General features: G+C 39.1%; 1 protein-coding gene across 4 annotated transcripts in view; it reads right to left on the bottom strand.

Moving 5' to 3' along the window:
• Positions 1-20,173, bottom strand: part of LOC124143241 (BTB/POZ domain-containing protein 16-like) — a 72,201-nt gene that overhangs the window by 25,339 nt on the left and 26,689 nt on the right. For all 4 annotated transcript variants that reach the window (XM_046512130.2, XM_046512131.2, XM_046512132.2 and 1 more), the window contains 2 exons: positions 13,319-13,475; positions 12,771-12,966 (listed from right to left, as the gene is read on the bottom strand). In XM_046512130.2, coding sequence (XP_046368086.2) covers positions 12,771-12,966; positions 13,319-13,475 — 353 coding nt within the window. The remainder of the gene's footprint in view (positions 1-12,770; positions 12,967-13,318; positions 13,476-20,173) is intronic.

Raw genomic sequence — 20,173 nt, 5'->3', positions numbered from 1 at the left:
CTTGCCATGCTATGACATCATAATTGTTACTTATTTGGTGATATATGACCATACTTATGAGGTTTCCCTCCGGTTCTGAGGTCTTTCATGACGTGACTTTTGGTTCATTCTCCTAAGTGACGTCACTTCCGATTGTCATTAAATCCGGATCTGAAGTCTGCCACGACAACACCAAGGATCTATGATCCCAGATGATAAGTCAGTGATCTGTCCAACCTGGTCAACAATAAACCAAAGGCTAACCTACCTCATTTTGTGGTATTTTCTGGGATCTTTACACACACACATACACCACACCCACCAGTCACACACACACTTCTTCAACAGAAGAGGGGCTGAGGGAGTATAGTCCCTCTAGATCGTGTCGTAGGTATAAACTGGTAAACGTATTGTGGGATCTCCATTGACAGCTTGACACTTGTTCCATGGATGATTCCATGTAGCCAGACATGTTGCTGAATTTTGCCTTGTTTACATTTCAAACAAGCGCAGTTCACCGAGCACAGCATTCGTTTCCACACCTAATTTATTTTACTTGATATCATCTAGACATTTTGTAATAGTAACAATGAAAATGTCAATGTCATTTGTTTCTAAATTGTATGGGGAATTCAGGGATGTATGTTTTGCAGCTGACTTTGACATATATCTGATGTAATAGGCGTCTCATAACCGGCATACGCGAAACCTGATTTTGTAAACACTATCCAATATAGCAGAAAGTTCACTTCAGTGTTCGTGTTTGCATTTATGGAGGGAGAAATGAAGTTGTATGGTGCAACTTGTACTGATCTCTTCTGTCCACAAAGTGTTTGCCAGGAATAAGTTAACAGTTAATGGTAATAAAGCACTTAAAGTCCATGTATTTAGCAATGTTCCACCTACCCTAAAATAACATGATGTCATCTACATAAGCAGATCCAGAGGGGGTCCGGCCATCCCCTTTTGAAAAACAATATATGTAGGCAGCAAAATTATCTGAAAGAGAATTTTGATACTTTGGAACTCTCCCTTTTAAAAATGCCGGATCTGCCCTTGATCTAACAGATGAGAATATGAAGTAACAGAAGTATCAAATAGTACAATACTGTACTTTTTACTACAGTAAAAGTATATATTTTGCTGCTATAATACGACTTATTACAATGATCTAAAACCATGGCACCTGAGGTACTCATTTCATGTTTTCTTAAAGGCCATGTTAAGTAGTGATATCCAAAATAGAACCAAGATTTCCATGCCTCACTGACATGGAATAGTAGCACCATAGTCTGGTTGTAACTGGAGACTGAAGTTACAACAGGCTATCCTAATCTTTTCTTCACATTGTCACAATACAAGGTCACCAACATTCAAGCTGATGTTGACATGTGAGTGATCTCTAACTTCCCTGATCCCAGTTTGTGAAATGTATACATGTCAGGCATGTAATAGACATGTTTTTTTCTCCTGTGCAGGCAGTGTGCGTGCTGCTATAGACACCCAGCCAGCTGACAGACACGTATAGAACTAACTACCCAGCTGACTGTGTACCTGACAATAACTTCCAACTGTCAAAGAGACTCCCAGTAAGTGTCTAAACACTTCCTTTCATATTAGTCGTTGCTGTTGATCTGATGAATAGGACAGTGTAGTAATAGGCTGTGACTTTGTAAGTGACCTGATCAGTCAGTAGGTGTGAATGTGGCTGTATAGTCAGTTGGCCAGGGGTGAAAAACAAGATTTTTGTTCCCACATTTTCCTGTATACCTTAAACCTTTTCTATTGCATAAAGGAGGTATCTGTACACAATTTTCCTTGGGTAGTAGGCTTGCAATTTTCACGGGGTCAAAATTGCATAAATTAAAGGAAAAATGCATAATTTGACATAATTGGCTGTAACATTTTTATTAAATCATTAAGTCATTAAGATATCCAAATTATGTCTTTGATTACAGGTAATATGTACTTTTATATGAATGTGGCAAGCAGTTTGTTTCGTGTAACTGTTATTCTAATTCTCAGTGAAAACATTGACAAAAATCATGGGTTTTTTTCCTTTTTCAAGTCTTGTGAGTAGGTAAACCACTTATTCCATTGAAGTTTGGCAATAAAACCACTGTAACTGCATATCAAAATCTGCCTTAACCATTGTGCTATCCTATACATAAATCGAAGGAAAAATGCATAATTTGACAAAATTGGCTGTAACATTTTCAATAAGTCATTAAACTATCCAAATTATGTCTTTGATTACAGGTTATATGTTTGGTTATAAGAATGTGGCAAGCAGTTTGTTTCATTTAACTGTTATTCTAATTCTCAAATGCACAATAAGCAGATGCTCCTCATCCAGGTGTAGCTGCGCCAAGAACAACATGGGATGTTCCTTTAGGCTGGTGGCTAACTGACTTAGTATAGTGGTTGACTGGTCCCAGCTGTTACAAGGTGACTGATGGAGGCCGGCTTGTTGATACCAGCTGCAGTGTTACACAGTCTGGACAAGGCTCACAGCCAGATGAAGATGACTGTCAGCATGTACTCAGATACTACCAAATGGGAAACATTCATAAATATAGCACTCTGTGTGCCTGTAATTATTGGTGTTTCAAATTTGTCAAAAGGTACACATTGATTGTTGAAATGAAAAAGAAATCAACGATCGATCATGCTTGAGAACATAAATATCTTTAATACATTAAAAAAAAGAAAAAAAAGAAAAGCTTTTGAATGATGATCAGACTCCATAACACAAACACATACTGCAACTCAGCTATATCTCTCCCAGCTCATCCTAAACATGGAGTTTGTAATTGACTTAGGGGTGCAAAGTGAAATCAATTGGATCAGCTCTCATAAAAATAATAGGATGGTACTGAGTACGTAACATGTAGAAGATTTGATCAACCCAAGATATAATGTGCCAATCTGAAGTAGGTGTCTATTTAACATTTCTTTGGCCTTGTAAGTTCAGCACATGACATACTAATTACTATATGTAAAATCTCACAAATGTACAGAAGGGCAAGTTTCGGCAAGTGGACTAAAAATGTTAGTTTCTATCATTTGTCCATGTGTGTTATCAAATGCTACTAGCTACCCACCCACCCTCGTCAACAGTGCAATATATCTTATCACGCTCATGATGACTGAAGGAATGATCTACAGTCAAGTCCTGTTAATCCGACATTGTTGGTTGCATATGATTATGTCGGATTAACAAGTATGTCGGATAAATGAAATTGGGTAGTATAAGCGATCGTGATCGAAAATTGGACAACTACACAATAGATAACGATGCGAACACGTAGGAAAAGGAAAAATGAAATATTCATATTGTTGTTTTACATTGTCAGCAGAATATGTTTTCTAATCATGCAACCACTAAAATTTAACACAAAACTACTGTTATGGACTGTATGACTGATTCAAAATTGACTGGTTCCTAAAGCATAGTCTGGAAAGGAAGTCGCCAATTTGAAACAAGTGCCGCAATGCTTAAGAAAGCTGTTTTCTTAGTGGCTAATGTTGACTTCCTGTTAGTATTGTATTGGTCAGGCAAAGTTCGCGAATGGTCGTTCTAACGTGACCTGTAATGGGATGTCCTCAGTGGTAGCGAGAACTTGTATCCGATTTTAATGAGATTGAGGTAATCTAGGCATGTGATTAATCCTGTTTTGGTTATTTAAAGCAGTAATTGTGTATTGTTAAGCAAGTTTATCTCTGCAGCCGTTGAAATATGCAGCTACTCGCCAACTCGTCTCGCATCAAAACACGGGGCTGTGTATTCACGGGCAGATGACCACAGAGTACGCTGATCACCGTGTCAGATTAACGAGACTGATTAATGAGTGATTTCAGCAATCGTTGCAAATTAGGTGCATCGGTGTGTCGGATTAATGGGTCTAAATAACACTGATTAAATCGGTTCCCATCATTTGTGTCGGATAAAGCCGATTGTCAGATTAACGAGACTTGTCTGTATTAACATAACAAAAATAAAAACATATTCAATGGAACCATGTAATTTCTTTAATTATTTGAAACTGTGGTAGATAGATCACAGAGATCATCTCAAGTAATTATTGTAATCATTGTATCTTCTCACATGAATACTACTTGTAATTCTAACATAAACCCTACAACACAATGAATGTATTGAAGCATGTCAGTGTTATGGTACTGTGGTCTTGCGCCCAGGTCCTCAAGTTGCAAATCAAAGCTAAGGGAGAGTTTACACAAAGACACAATTTTAAGGCTGTAAATATGTTTAATTCAATATAATTATGTGATTGTGTGGCATCTGATTGGTTAACAAAGTAATCCCTCAAACAAATTAGGCAATGCTCATAGACTATTGTGTCCTTATAACAGAATTGGCAGAGCTGAGTTACACTTCTGCGCTGGAAGATTTTATATTGTTGTCAATGATTTTTGTTTGTGTTAATGATTTAGTAAGCAGTCTGTGAAGTATTTATTGTTGACTTACTTATTTATAAGAATATGTTTCTGCGTTAATGGAGTCATAAACATAAAAAACGGTGTGCATACTTTGTTTCAATCATCTATCTGAATTTACACAGTATGCATATCACTTTTTACATTTATGCTTCCATAAACACAAGGCATATTGCAGTCAATTCTTAAAGAAATCAAGCATCTTACTACAGAAACTACAATACAGTAGTTCAATGAAATGTTTATTGATTACAGTGTACTGCAGATTACTAAAGCTGAATGTAGACTAGAAGCTAGTGTTTCTTCCCATCATTAATGACTGCATTTAAATTTCACTATTACTTTAACCATAGCTCCTTTGTCTTCTTGGACAGTGCTCCAACCAACTGAATTGTTAGTTAAACAAGACTTGGCAATGACGGAACTTTTTTTTCCAATATCATTTACCTTGAAGGTAGAACAATTACGTGAAAAATGTGTCACAACTGACATGTTACTCTATGCATTGTAATATTTGTATGTACTTGTGACTTCGTAGATTTTCATTCAACAACACAAAGAGAGAAACAATTACTATTGTCCTGTTTAGGGCTATGTTTGCTCTAGGGCAAGTAATGTTGAGGTCCATGTGCAAAAGGCTCGGGCAACATATTTCATGTGCATCACGCAGGGGGGACTCACACAGTACTTTCCCAGGAAAGCATAGAGTTCCTGAATATTTTTCAAACTACCTTCAACAAAACAATGTTTTTTAAGCATTTAGATGTTTGACTTGGTTTAAATAGATTAGATTACTCCGACCATGGCGCACCAGGTCTTCGTGCTGTAACCCATACTTAGAGTTGGGTTGGCTATAAGGTTAATGTGGTATGATATATTTCACTTTCGGTGACCAAGAGGGGACCATAACAGAAGGACATTAAGGTTCTCTGTTCACAGGATCCCCTCATACACACAAACACTTTGTGTATGTTATTCATTGTTGTCAATCTCGCAATTTACATCAAATGACGTTAATTAAGAGCTGTTGTATACTTTTTAGCACCTGAGAGTGAGACAGTTTTGATCAGAATTGCAGTCTTCAATATCAACCATAGAAACAATTATTCTATTGGAGATTATCAATACTAACTGATAATGCCCTGGTGCTTGTCATTGCAATTATGTTAATATGGCCTTTACCAACCATTGATCATGAACATAGTTTATCCACATTAAATTTACATTAAAGACAGCACACACAAAGAATAAATAATATCATACAATATTGTAGATAATAATATGCAATGTACACAAGACAGCAAGCAACTGGCAACAACAACAACAAGCAATGCAAACACTATGCAATGTGAAACATTGAACTGTATGAGAGACCAAGCAACAGCCATTTACCAAAACTATTAAAGAGAGAAGAAAACGTATTCAAGAATGCAAACAATAGACATGCAACCAACAATATTACAGAGCAATGAAATGTATGTCAGAATGCAAGGAGCTGCCAAGTTACCAACAGGTACAGACCAGAAATGTGCATAAGAGTAAGCAATATCAACACAAGCAATACTATTAGAGAGCAATGAAATGTATGTGAGAGCATATAGACATGCACCCAGCACTATGAGAGAAAGCTATGACAAGCAAAAGAGCATTGAAAAGTATGTGAGAATGCAAGCAATAGATCCATTACCATTAGACAGCTGAAGCATAAGCAAGAAAGCATGCAATGCACATGCAATTGATACTATTGTAGAGCAATAAAATATATTGGATGAAAAGCTATAGTCATGCAAACAATACTATTAGAGAGCAAGCAATAGACACAGAACCAATAGCATTAGAGAGAAAAGAAATGTATGGGAGAAGGCAAGTAATATACACATGACCAGTGTTACACTAGAGCGATGAAACGTATGGGAGAGCAATGGCCACGGGACCAACCTAATTAGAAAATGCTGTAACATATACCCAAATAGAAGAAGCAGAAGTACAACCAACTTATTTAGTAAAATCAAAATATTTTTTTACATTTGGATACTTATCCTAATACTACCTTAATGTTTTTACTGCTGTTTTCTGACTAGGAAGACGGGGCTGTGAGGTTCTGGCTGCAGACGTTGTTCCAACCAGTTGTGTGAAATATGCCCTTCCACAGCTACCATGTGACCAGAAGTGGCAAAGTCAGGTATAACCACACTCAGTAACTCCTAGTACCGACATCTGAAACCTTTGCAGTGAGATGGGCGGGCACTTTAGACGTAGTAATGAAGGATAAGTATCTAAAATGTAAAATATATTTAGATTTTACGAATTATTTTTATCTTATCCTGCATTACAACCTTAATGCATATTTATCAGACAGAACAGAGGGGTGGGCATACCTTTCTGATGGAATTTCAGGATAGACCCTCAACCAATCCAGTTAACCAGAGAAACCACTGACCTTCCCTGAGAGAGAGTAGGTGTGAAGTCCAGTCACGAAAAGAAGAAAAGTAGAAATGGGTGTTGTCCAAGTTCTAAATTCCAATTCAAGCAGCTGGAATAATGGAAACATGAAACCCTCTAGTCTGGGGTAATTTCTACCAGGGTCAGCTCCGAGGTGTAAAAGTCAAGACCGTCTGGGGTTTGTTACCTGCTGCGCCACCACCAGCGGACCGAAAGTATGAACACCTTGCACATCCTCAAGAGCCACATCTCGGAGATAATGACTCCTGAAGACATTATCTGAGCACTCAAAACAACCCTCCATGATGGATTTAATGGAACAAGTGCTGTGGAGAGCCATGGGCGAAACGACAGCTCGATTCTCATTGGGGTTTGATGGCTCTGGACGATTCCATACCAGTGAGGTTGTAATGGAGCACAGCCACCATGAGATAGTGTTACGTCTGGGAAGTAGGCTAGACGGGCAGGTTGTGTCTTAGATCAATGAACTGGGCACAGAAGTAGTTCATCCTCGTCCTCAGAACCCTCTATTGACGATAAGGGAGGAACAGTGACAGATATGTCCGGCTGTCCTGGCAGTTGAGTCTTAGCAATTAAGTCCCAGATGATAGTACCATGCACATTGCTCTCGAACCGTACTTGAGAGACGTCAAGGCGTATAAGTCATGGACTTAAGCCGCCATAGTTAACGCCTAGAGAAATACCGTCTTCTTAGTAAAATTGAAGAAAGACGATGAGCTGAGTGGTTCAAAAGGAGCAGTACAGAGCAACTTCAAAACCATGTTCAAATCCCAGGCTAGGGGATGAAACTTTGCATGTTGATCCTCCAACCAAGAGCAGCAAAAGTGACCAAAGTTCCTGGATCTTGGTCATGCTAGAATAACCTTCGCCGCCCTGGCTGAGTAGCACTTGGCACTAAGGTCCTGGTGGAGATGGACCAGGGAACGCTGAAGGCTTCAAATGCCCAAGCCAGAGGGTCTGAGACTGGGCAGATGTAGGTCTGGAGCTGATAATTCTGGCTGGTGGTGAATAGGTCAATCAGTGGCAGGCCAAACCGCTGGCACACGAGGGTGAAGGCATCGGGATGGAGCATTCACTCCGTGGGAGCCACTTTGTCTTGTCTGGAGAGTGTGTCTGCCAAGATGTTGTGACAACTTGGGATCTGCGCTGGATGATGAACCTCAAGTACAGTCAATCCACAAACTGAAAGAACCTGAAGGTCCGAGACAGTAGGGATGACGAGTGAGGTGTCCCCTAGTTGTGAAGACACCAGACAACCGTGATGTTGATGTGATTGTTGATGTGCTACTGGTGCTGATCGTTTGACCTCAGCCTGAAGGCGGTCTGGTCCTCCAGAATTACCTTGTAGCTGCGAACAGGCTTGACCTTGGCCTTTGAATTTGGATAGATTGGAGACATGCTCCAGAGCCTAAGCACCATTTCATCAAGAGATGGCGCCATTGAAGAGCGAGGATGCACTCCAAGGCTGACGTAGGAGTTGCCTTTTGAACTCAGAAACCCAATCCATTAAGGCAAGATAACCGAGGCACCTGGTGGTGATGATCTCCGCCAAGGCCGACTGGAGATTACGTAGATGGTCAATTTGATGCTGTTGAAAAGACATTATAGTACCAAAATGATCGACCCAGCTAGGATTGTCCTCAGTAAGGTCCATCTTCCAGAGACTGTAAAAGTTTCTAGGCTACTAGAACTAGACTGGAATTTCTGGGCTCAATCATTGCACCACCAGAGGCTAGTACAAGTATTGTCCCTTATATGTCCCTCCTATTGACCAATCAGATTCTACCTCTCATATCACTTGCAGTGGCTTCAAATAAAATGGTGTTGCCCAGTGAAGATGATCAGATCGATAATCAAGATCTATATTTTAAGAAATCAGGTCCTATTTTGCAGGGTGCATCAAATTACATGAGCATCTTGATTAAAACCATGAACAGATTTGGAAAATATCTGTTGAGGCTAAGTTGTCAGTACACATGCTTTGCAAATCCTGCAATTGACCAAAATGTGCACGGCAGTTTACAAAGCGGATGTCGATTTCGATTTATGCTATTGTAATTGGACTATGCATTAACTCGTTAGTCCAATCACAATACAACTCCATAATTCCAGCCCAGATTGCCAAGGGTGGAACCTGGGATCCGGCGGGGTGGACGAAAGAGAGGACCAAGTAGTGTCCTTTTTATCAACATCCGGGGAGGGAGGGACCGAAGCCAACCGGTCCTCCATCCAATCCAGGACTTGATTAAGCCCCAGGTGCGTGTCCAACTCCAGGATGGTCAACTTAAAGGACAAACCAACTGAGCTCACATAAGAGTCTGATGGATAGTTGTGTTGCCGGCAAAATGGGGAACAACTACGGGACCGATGTCTGGCGTGAGAAGAAGTGCGGCGGGAAGTGCGGCGGCAAGTGCGGCGGGAAGACCAGGGAGAGTAAGAGCCACATGTATGAGGTCACCAGGAGTAGTGATGTCCTCTAAAGGAACAAAGGACAGATGTGACGTAGTTGTAGTCATAGTCATAGTGAGTGGCAGCAGGGACATATTGATATGATTGCGTAGAGGTGCCTGCCAGAGTAGCAGAGGATGCCGCAGTGGCTGGAGTTGCAGGTACGGGATCAGTGAAGAGGCGCCAGGAGCCGCCTGAGCCACAGATGACGGGTACATGGATTGCATCCAATGAACCCAGGCAGGATCCAGATATGGTGCAAGGAAGGAGCCGAAAACCGGGAGGCATGATAGATGGCAGCACTGGGCATTGACAAAGAGGTGACCATGGGTGCGGACACGGTGGGCGTGAACACTGTAGATGATTGGGGAGGAGAAGCATTGCTCTAATAGTGAAGATTGCGGCGTGGTAGATGATAATAATGATGTGATCGGTTACCTCCGAAGTGTCTATGTGATCGGCCATCTGGGGATGCCGGCTGGGGACATTGGGTGTGTCGTTTTCTCAAGACCTGAGATATTCAGTGAAGTCACGAGGGGAGAGAGTGGCAAAGATTGCACAGCGACGACATGGAACAGGGGACTGTGCAATCGGCGCAACGGAGGTGGGGATCCCTAGATGATTTACTGCCACGACAGTCATATAATTTCAATGAAATAGACAAACGTTGCAAGCAAAGTAGACGCATGTGTCAACAAAGAGAAAGGGGCATGTAACTCAAAGTTTTACGAGAGAAAATTATTATATAAAGAGTATTATTATATACTCAGAGAGCCCAGAATAGGAACATTAATAGCACATAAACAAGAGCTAAGGCAGGCATATTGAAATATCAAACCACAAGACATGACAACGTCGCAAAAACAGAATGGTGGACGGAACAACACATGAGTGAAGTAAGCTGGGAAAAGAGCTAAGTTCAGGCATAAATTACGTTGAAGTAAATCTGAAAGGACCACACTAGTACACCAGACTATAATATATACAATTGAGAATGGATTGGTCAGCAAAGGATAACCAAAGGATGCTATCTCAAACGTCTGTACAGTCCGATGACTAGCACTGTGATGTGATTATACGTGAACTTCTGCACTTCCGGTAGCTGAGGGAGGGCATATGTCATACATCTAATTTGGAACAACAACTTATGCAGCCTGGAACTCTCACAACTCTAAAGAAATTCAAATTTTTGACAACAGTCATGCAACAAAAGCCATTATCAAAATAGGACTGAGAAGTATGCGAGAATGCCAGCAACACACATATTCATCCATGACCATTACAGGGCTGAAGCAACTCTGAAACCAACTCTGTTTGGGAGCAATCGAATGTATGTGGTAATGCAGGCAGTAGACATACATCCATTGCCATTAGAGAGAGCTGAAATGTATGTGAGAATGAAAGCAACCAACAGCATTAGAGAGAGCTGAAATGTATGTGAGAATGAAAGCAACCAACAACATTAGAGAGAGCTGAAATGTATGTGAGAATGAAAGCAACCAACAACATTAGAAAGAGCTGAAATGTATATGAGAATGAAAGCAACCAACAACATTAGAAAGAGCTGAAATGTATGTAAGAATGAAAGCAACCAACAACATTAGAAAGAGCTGAAATGTATATGAGAATGAAAGCAACCAACAACATTAGAAAGAGCTGAAATGTATATGAGAATGAAAGCAACCAACAACATTAGAAAGAGCTGAAATGTATATGAGAATGAAAGCAACAAACAACATTAGAAAGAGCTGAAATGTATGTAAGAATGAAAGCAACCAACAACATTAGAAAGAGCTGAAATGTATGTAAGAATGAAAGCAACCAACATTAGAAAGAGCTGAAATGTATGTGAGAATGAAAGCAACCAACAACATTAGAGAGAGCTGAAATGTATGTGAGAATGAAAGCAACCAACAACATTAGAGAAAGCTGAAATGTATGTGAGAATGAAAGCAACCAACAGCATTAGAGAGAGCTGAAATGTATGTGAGAATGAAAGCAACCAACAACATTAGAAAGAGCTGAAATGTATGTAAGAATGAAAGCAACCAACAACATTAGAGAGAGCTGAAATGTATGTGAGAATGAAAGCAACCAACATTAGAAAGAGCTGAAATGTATGTGAGAATGAAAGCAACCAACAACATTAGAGAGAGCTGAAATGTATGTAAGAATGAAAGCAACCAACATTAGAAAGAGCTGAAATGTATGTGAGAATGAAAGCAACCAACAACATTAGAGAGAGCTGAAATGTATGTGAGAATGAAAGCAACCAACAACATTAGAGAAAGCTGAAATGTATGTGAGAATGAAAGCAACCAACAGCATTAGAAAGAGCTGAAATGTATGTGAGAATGAAAGCAACCAACAGCATTAGAGAGAGCAGAAATGTATGTGAGAATGAAAGCAACCAACAACATAAGAGAGAGCTGAAATGTATGTGAGAATGAAAGCAACCAACAGCATTAGAAAGAGCTGAAATGTATGTGAGAATGAAAGCAACCAACAACATTAGAAAGAGCAAAAATGTATGTGAGAATGAAAGCAACCAACATTAGAAAGAGCTGAAATGTATGTGAGAATGAAAGCAACCAACAGCATTAGAGAGAGCTGAAATGTATGTGAGAATGAAAGCAACCAACAACATTAGAGAGAGCTGAAATGTATGTGAGAATGAAAGCAACCAACAACATTAGAAAGAGCTGAAATGTATATGAGAATGAAAGCAACCAACAACATTAGAAAGAGCTGAAATGTATGTAAGAATGAAAGCAACCAACAACATTAGAAAGAGCTGAAATGTATGTAAGAATGAAAGCAACCAACATTAGAAAGAGCTGAAATGTATGTGAGAATGAAAGCAACCAACATTAGAAAGAGCTGAAATGCATCCAAGAATACAAGCAATACACATGCAGCCAACACCATGAGACAATGATGAAATATGTGAAATGTATGCAAGAATGCAAGCAACACAATTAGAGAGAAAGCAATGGCAATATACATGCAACCAAAAATAAAGAAAAAGCTGACATGTATGTGAGACAATATATATGCTGCCATCACATTTGAGGGGGCTGCAACGTATGAGAGCATGCAAAGTCATGCAACCAACATGTTAGAGAGTGTTGAAATGTATGCAAAAGATTCAAGCAATATACATTCAACAAAAATAATAATCATAAGTTAAATATAAAGAAATTGCAAGCAACATTCAGAGAGCTGAAATGTACATGATAATGCATACAGAAGACATGCAGCCCACACGATTACAGAGAGCTCTGAAGTGTATGAGAAATAAAGGATTAAATAACAACCAACAATGTCACAGAACTGCAATACATGACTGGGAACAAGCAGGAGACACAGAAGCAACAGGACACAATCAGCACAGCATGCAACCAACACGACATGCAACCCACCTTCGGGGTCTACTCGGAGCTGAAGCGGGCAAAGTCGGTGAAACTGACGAGGACATAAAGTCATGAGTCAGCAGTTTGGATCCTTTAGACGCCTGGGACGGCATCAAGTTTGGCTGTGTTTGAGGTCTGTCATTGGAGACTCGGAATGTGTAGGGCTTGGACAGGTCTAGGTTGGTGGATAGCTTCGGAGACTCGGCTGAAGGACATGACCAGTAGAGAGTGCCAACATCTGTACACAACTACATCCACAAGTCACAGAACAAACACATAGCAAGACCTGAGAAGCTCGGCAGATTTGTATCACATAAATCAAAATTCTACCTACTCTTATCTTGGTGTAACACTTTATTTTTGATACCAGAAAATCTAATTACTCTCAGCATATGAATAAACTTCCAGTTCCCCCAGAACCTCAGGGCTTGCACTGCTTAAGCTAACTTTCTTTTTCTTGGATCTAGTCTCAGTAGATTTGGGTTTATCTGGTTTCTCCTTCTTGTGAGTGCTGACCACCTCTCTCCACTCTTGTCGGGAGCAGGAGCGAGACGTACCAGTGATGATGTTGATCATGCTGCGGTTGTAGGGCATGGTGATGGCCTTCACTGCCTGCGAGCTGCCCAGTAGGTCACTGTACAAGGACTCCGGGAGGCGCCAGCGGTTGGTCTGTCCCACCTGGTTTCGCACCCTGCAACGCGGCTCCACTGGATGCTGCAACACACAGTCACAACTAGAGCACACATGCAGGGTTACTTCATCACCTGACTTATAGGCTGACAATTAGAACAGTAAATGATGTAATTGTGCCTTCTGCTAATAACCATTGTCCCTGGCCAGTCCTCCGGCATTATCTGAACGACTTCAGCATATCTGAGTTGGTGAAATTATTAGTATCTTGTAGGACAAAGTTAACCATTGGATAACAGGGAAATGATTGCCTCCAAATGTGTTATATATTATACTAAGTCTTTTTGGATGTTTTTATGGTTTATATCAAAATCATGAACTTCCACACAGTATTCAGTAAAAGAGACAAGTGAGGTTTGGAACTATTTTCAATATTATAAGAAACCATGTGATGGCGAGTCATTGGACAATGAATAGCATGCAATTATGAGACAAATGGGAAAACGTACAACAGTGGGGAACATTAAATACAAGCACACACAACCAACTAAGTCAAAGTAGAAAGTATCATCACAGATTCACTTACACATAATTTTTTAATTTTAGGTTTACACAATATACAGCTTTTCCATTGGACGAGAGGTCGGTCACATGACCGCAAAATTGGCGTTCATAAGTGTGTTCACTTAGGTGTTGTAGAAACACATAATGTTCTGCCAGGTGTTAAGAATAACTTGTAATGTTTTCATTTAGATGTTGTAGAACACATTATGATGATCTAGATTGTGTATGTTATTTGTTACCATACACATTTTGGAGCTAACATCTCAATGAGACTTTCAAAATTGAATTAGATATTGCATCCATTCCAAACATTAAGAAGAATCAACCGATTTTCAAGTGAGTCATGAGTGAGTTGTTATTATCTAGCCAGATCTACATGCACTGTTACAGTCCTCCACTTGAGGCAGGGACACCCACTGAAATATCAGGCTTGATCTTAATGAGGAAGAGAATTTATGGATGTCAATTTCTTTATTATTATTATTCATAATAAAGTTGACATCCATAAATTCTCTTAAATATGTGTATCACTTCTAAATGACTTTTAAAGACTTTATCTTAATGTGCTTTAACAACTGCATGCAGCATATGTGTATTTATTAACCCAACATAATTGAGAAACCTGTGTCGTTTATCACTCTTATCGAACTCCACTTGTGGAAATCAATGGCAGTTATGATACTGCTACAAGTCACTGAAGCGTGTTTAGTGGTGGTAATGCTATCAGTCAAGCAAACAAAAGACAGGGCTGAAACACTACCAGCTAGCTGTCAAGTGGCCACAAATCACCACTGCATCGTAACTGAACAGCAAATTGGAAGACCTTCTTGTAAATAACATCCCAGTGTGGAAATAACACATGATAAATTGACATGAAATGAATGAATGATGTTGTCACCAATCCCATTGACAGTTGTGCTGACTATCTGATTGGGAATCAGGTGTTGGACTAGCTTCCTGTGTGATGTTAGACAGACATTACATCAGTGCCTCATATAACAAGATATCTGATGAGAAGATGCCAAACTTTCTCCATCAGAGCTTTATGTCTTTGAACACAACAGTAAAAATCAATCTCTATCATCAGACCAGTTTTTAAGAAGAAAGGCAACGTAAATGACCAAAATTCATATAGACCCAGTTCACTATTAAGCTGCTTTAGGAAAACTTTTCACCAGCATATTAAATGACAGATTGGCAAGACATCTCGATCATTTTGAATTAATTTCTCACACACATTCAGGCTTCTGTGAAAGTTTCTTAACTGTTGATAATGTTTTCATTCTTCAAACTATTCTCACCTCAATTAAACATAAAAAAAGGAAACTATTCTGTCCTGTCGACTTTTCCAAGGCTTTTGATAAAATATGGAGAACAGGCCTATGGGATGAAATTATAAGGATCAAATCCTGTTTGTCCGGAGTCCGGCAAGGGGAAAAATCTATCACCCATCCTTTTTCCTGTTTCCCTTTACCACCAGGAAAGTTTTCTTCAAAATCACCCATGCGAAGAAATAACTTAGAGTGCAACAGTGATGATGTATTTCTCTGCTTGAAACTTTCAGTATCATTGTATTGTATACGTCCAACCCAGCTTCAGAACACAATTGATAACATTAACTGTGATACAGTAGAACATGGACATAATGAACTACAAGGGACCGAAGAAATCAGTTCGTTATATACATTTTCACTCAGAAACGTCCGCCATCTTGGCTAAAGCAAAACACACAAAAATTAATACACATACACGTTTATACACATTTCCTCCCGCATCTACCAGTGATTCAGTTAAAAAGTACCCAATGATACAACTTCAAAACATTTTGATCCAATTGTAGGAAGAAATTGTATCTGAAATTATTTTATCAGAATTTTATGTTCCAATATCGTGTTATTACCATAAGCGTAGCATTTTGGTACAGGTGATTGCTATTGTCAGATATTTTTTTGTCTTATAGACTCTTTGAAGATTGCCCATACTTTGTGAAATTTTAACTTCTTCCTGATCACACTTCTAAAGCTTCACTGTATTTTAGAACTGGTAACCATACACTACCAATAGAAACAGGCTGATGGTAAAATATACCTTGAGAACAAAGGATGTGTTCATTGTGTGACTCCCAAGTAATTAGTGACGAATTCCACTATTTATTAGATGTAATTCACATTTAGCCTTATGCACTGAATGTATCAATGAATACCACACAAGTTGGCCGACCATAATTAAATATCGAAAACTGTTCACAAATTGTAAAGTATCTACATTAAAAAACAAACTGTTAAAGTTTCTCGGACATTTGAATGCACTAATGTGAATCATTCTACCATATATGCCATCTTGCTGTACATCTAGTACTGTAAATTGTATTATTCATGTTATTATATAACTCAGGTACCATCGATGGTGGTTATTAAGTAACATAAGACAGCTACGCGATAAATCACAAAGAACAATGAAGAACGAAGCATGGTTTATTTCACGATAAAACATTCTTCTATCATGACGTCATTTCTTGAATTCGAACATGCGCTCGTAACTTGATGACGTAAATTGGACAAAGCTATTTTTAGAGGGAAGTGTCTAGTGTGTTGATCCTAATAGGTTTAGCTGGGCAATGTAGATAAACTCAGTGGCTGAATGATTGCATCCAAAAGTGGGAGAGATATGACAATCGGTATTTGGAGAAATGGTACAGATAATCGACTAGAGGACTGTGAGAATATGTGGGAAATACCAATACTAAACCCACCTGTTCATAAAATGGACTTGTCTGACATTGCTAAGGTCAGATTCTAATCAGGGAGTCATCATTATTGGTTGATTTGTTGTGTAACGCCGCACTCAGCAATATACCAGCTATATACAGGGGTCTGTAAATAATTGAGGCTGGACCAGACAATCCAGTGATTAATATCATGAGCATTGATCCACACAATCGGGATATGATGACATGCATCAACCAAGTTAGCGAGCCTGACCACCCGATCCCGTTAGTCGCCTCTTACGACAAGCATAGTCACCTTTTACGGCAAGCATGGGTTGCTGAAGACCTCTTCTACCCCGAATCTTCACGGGTCCATCATTATTAAAATACGAGTAAATATTTTTAAAGCTTGTACATTTTATCCTCCTCCTAAAAGAAACTGTACAAAAGGAATACTTTCCTGGGCAGACTACCTCCCAGTCCAAAAACTTGTTGTTGGTTTTTGATGTCAGTATTCAAAAACTTGTTGTTTTTTGATGTCAGTATTCAGTCTTTTTTATGGTCTTTGGTCTAAATTGCATGTGTAGAGCATGGACTTGTGATTTTCAGATTTACAATTTAGTAAATTTTAGTTAGGGTCAGTCATAAAAGTATACAACACCAACTTGTTTTCATTTTCTATTTTCTTTTCACATTTAGTGCAAAATGACATTCCCTTTCTGGGAGTTCTTTGGAGTATGAACCTTCCTAGAGTGAAGGCCAAACTGTATGAATGTGGGAGCTTGAACTCACACAAAGTGAAAGTCAATTCTTATAATTTTTTACATCACTATTTTTTACCTCAAAGGATGCAGAACTATACACGATTTCATTTAATATATGTGACTTCATGTTTACACAGCCATTCAACAACCATCGTCGAATGAAGTAGTTCCTTAAAAGGAGATGTGACATGAGCGTATGTATGCTCACATTCTTCTATGGTGACATCTTTTGTAGTTTGTTTACATCAAATATACTCAAATAATATTATCATTAGATGAGAAAGGTCACAGTGATAGCACATCGTAATACACTTTCAATAAGTGCAAGACATCAAAATGGCACGATAAATGTGACAGGGGAGATTTCTGAAGTGGTCCACGAACCTGTGGTGATTACAAGTGTTAGTCATCATTGATCAATTGGCACATCATTCAAAGGTGATTATAAGGATGTGTGAAATATATACTAAGGTCAGTTCTAAGATTGCTGTAGACTGTCACTGTGAATCTAGACACGGATCGAGTCGATACTATGATAGTTTGGATGTGGATTTCCTCGTTTTGTCGGGGGGTTGTAGCGAGGGTATTTGTGAACGATCATGCATTCAAACTCTCTGAAGTTTCTCAATGTATGCTAAGATCGAAGGGTCTAAATGATTAGAAGCAATGCTTCTGTATGTATTGCATAGGGGGAAAAAAACAAACAAAAAAACTAGTCCACATCCCCTTACACTCTACTGCTTCTTGATTGGTTGTTAACAGAATTGGTGGGGCTTGCGTTGCATTACAGCACTGAGCGATGTCATGGATTTCATATTATTGTCTACAGTTTTTTGTGTGTTCATGATTTAATAAACAGTCAGTGAAGTTATTTTTGTTGACATATCTATTTATAGGAATTGACTTCAATGTAGTTTAACATTTATGGAGTTATAAATGTAAAACAAAATCAACATCAATTCTTAAATCTCAATTCTTGGTTTTTGTCATTGAAATTGCCATTAACATCACCCAGTGTTCCTTCTGATCTGTGTTTCAATCTTTTCCAACTTGCAGTAGCTCCAATCAGTTACCAAACAGGGCGTCTGCTTCAATGCCTCTGTCAATCTCATTGAAATCAGAGCTTAGTTCTCGCTATCGCTAAATAAAGATCTGAGGACATCCCATTACGGGTCATGTCAGAACGACCTTTCATCCGACCAATCAAAGCGTCGCTTACCAGATCATGAAAGTGACAGTCGGAATGTGTTTTCTAATCATGTAAACTCGAAAACGTTAACACGGTGTATTCCGAACGACAGTTATGGCCCGTACGACTGATTCCGTCAAAATTATCGTCTATCTTTTGCTTCCGTGGGATAAACATTTGAACGGAGGATGCATTGCACAGTACGCGGGAAGCACTGTCATACAATCTCAACCATATATTAGACATTCCGGAATGTTCGTTTTTTCAGTTTTCAAAATTTTAATCGTGAACTGTGTCAACATATTTTTCAAGCGTAGTCTGAAATGGAAGTCACCAGGTTGAAACAAGTGCCGCAAAGCTCGAGAAAGCTGCTTTCTAATTGGCTGATGTCGATTTCCTGTTAGTCATTTTAGTGGTCAGTCAAAGTTTGCGAAAGGTCGCTCTGACGTGACCCATAATGGGATGTCCTCAGATCTTTGTTTAGTGGCAGAGTGAGTGAGTTAATGCTTTACGTCACATCGGCAATATTTCAGCCATATCGTGACGAATTTTAGCGGCAGAGAGAACTAAGAACTGATTTTAATGAGATTGATGCCTCTGTAGACTTTACAAGAACAATATAAGCAATTCAAACTTGTGGATGACATTGCTAGTTGTGGTAAGAGGTATCTGCAAAAATGTTCCTTCTTTATTTGCAGTATTCAATTCTAGATCAATCTGCAAGTAATCATTATAAGTGCCCCCCCAACCCCTATACTAGCTTTATATTAAATGATAAACATTTTTGTACACCTTTCTGGGGCAAGAGTGTTAACTGACTATAAAAGCCCAGTTTCCAACCTTGCCGAACTAGTCTGAAATTTCAAATCACTTGAGCACCTTGATATAAAACATGAAAAGATTTGCAAAATATCTGTTGACGCCCAGTTGGCGGTACACATGGTCTGCAAATCCTTCTGACAACCTAAATCTGCACATTGAAATCCATGCTGTTTACGATCAGGATGCCTCTACAAATGCACGATTTTGATTGGACTATGCATAGAATCGTTTGTCTGGCCAAAATTTAACCCTGGAATTCCATCGTAGTTCAGTAAGGGTAGAAACTGGATTTTTATAGTCAGCTATCTCCCTTGCCTCGGGAAGATGTTTTTTGTACAGAAAATAGAGCTGTTTTGTAAAGGGTGTATATAGTATTAAATTAAAAATTTGCAGACATTGCATTTTGACTTTTGGCCCAAAGTTACAACATTACTACAGGTAAGTTAACACCAGAAATAGCATGTCAACAAATCTGCTTTGAGCTACGCCATTATGTATTTAATCAAATGGTAAACAGTGTATCTGTTTTATTATAGATGCTGCACTACATTAATGCAGTCGTATCAACAACATTTAATGCAACATAGAGAATCTTATTTTCAGTGATTGCATTGGCAGACCACACAAACTCACCATTATTTCTGGTAACACTGACCAGACTAAAGATAGGCGCCTGAAATGAAGTTTAGTTGTCAGGGAATGGATGCATATGTCATAAATTGACAAACACTGTTGA

This window comes from Haliotis rufescens, unplaced genomic scaffold (assembly GCF_023055435.1).
Source record: "Haliotis rufescens isolate VD_foot unplaced genomic scaffold, xgHalRufe1.0.p SCAF_12, whole genome shotgun sequence".
In the NCBI taxonomy this organism is placed as follows: Eukaryota; Metazoa; Mollusca; class Gastropoda; order Lepetellida; family Haliotidae; genus Haliotis; species Haliotis rufescens.
Note: the sequence above shows the minus strand (reverse complement) of the source record. Positions and strands in the feature narration are given on the sequence as shown.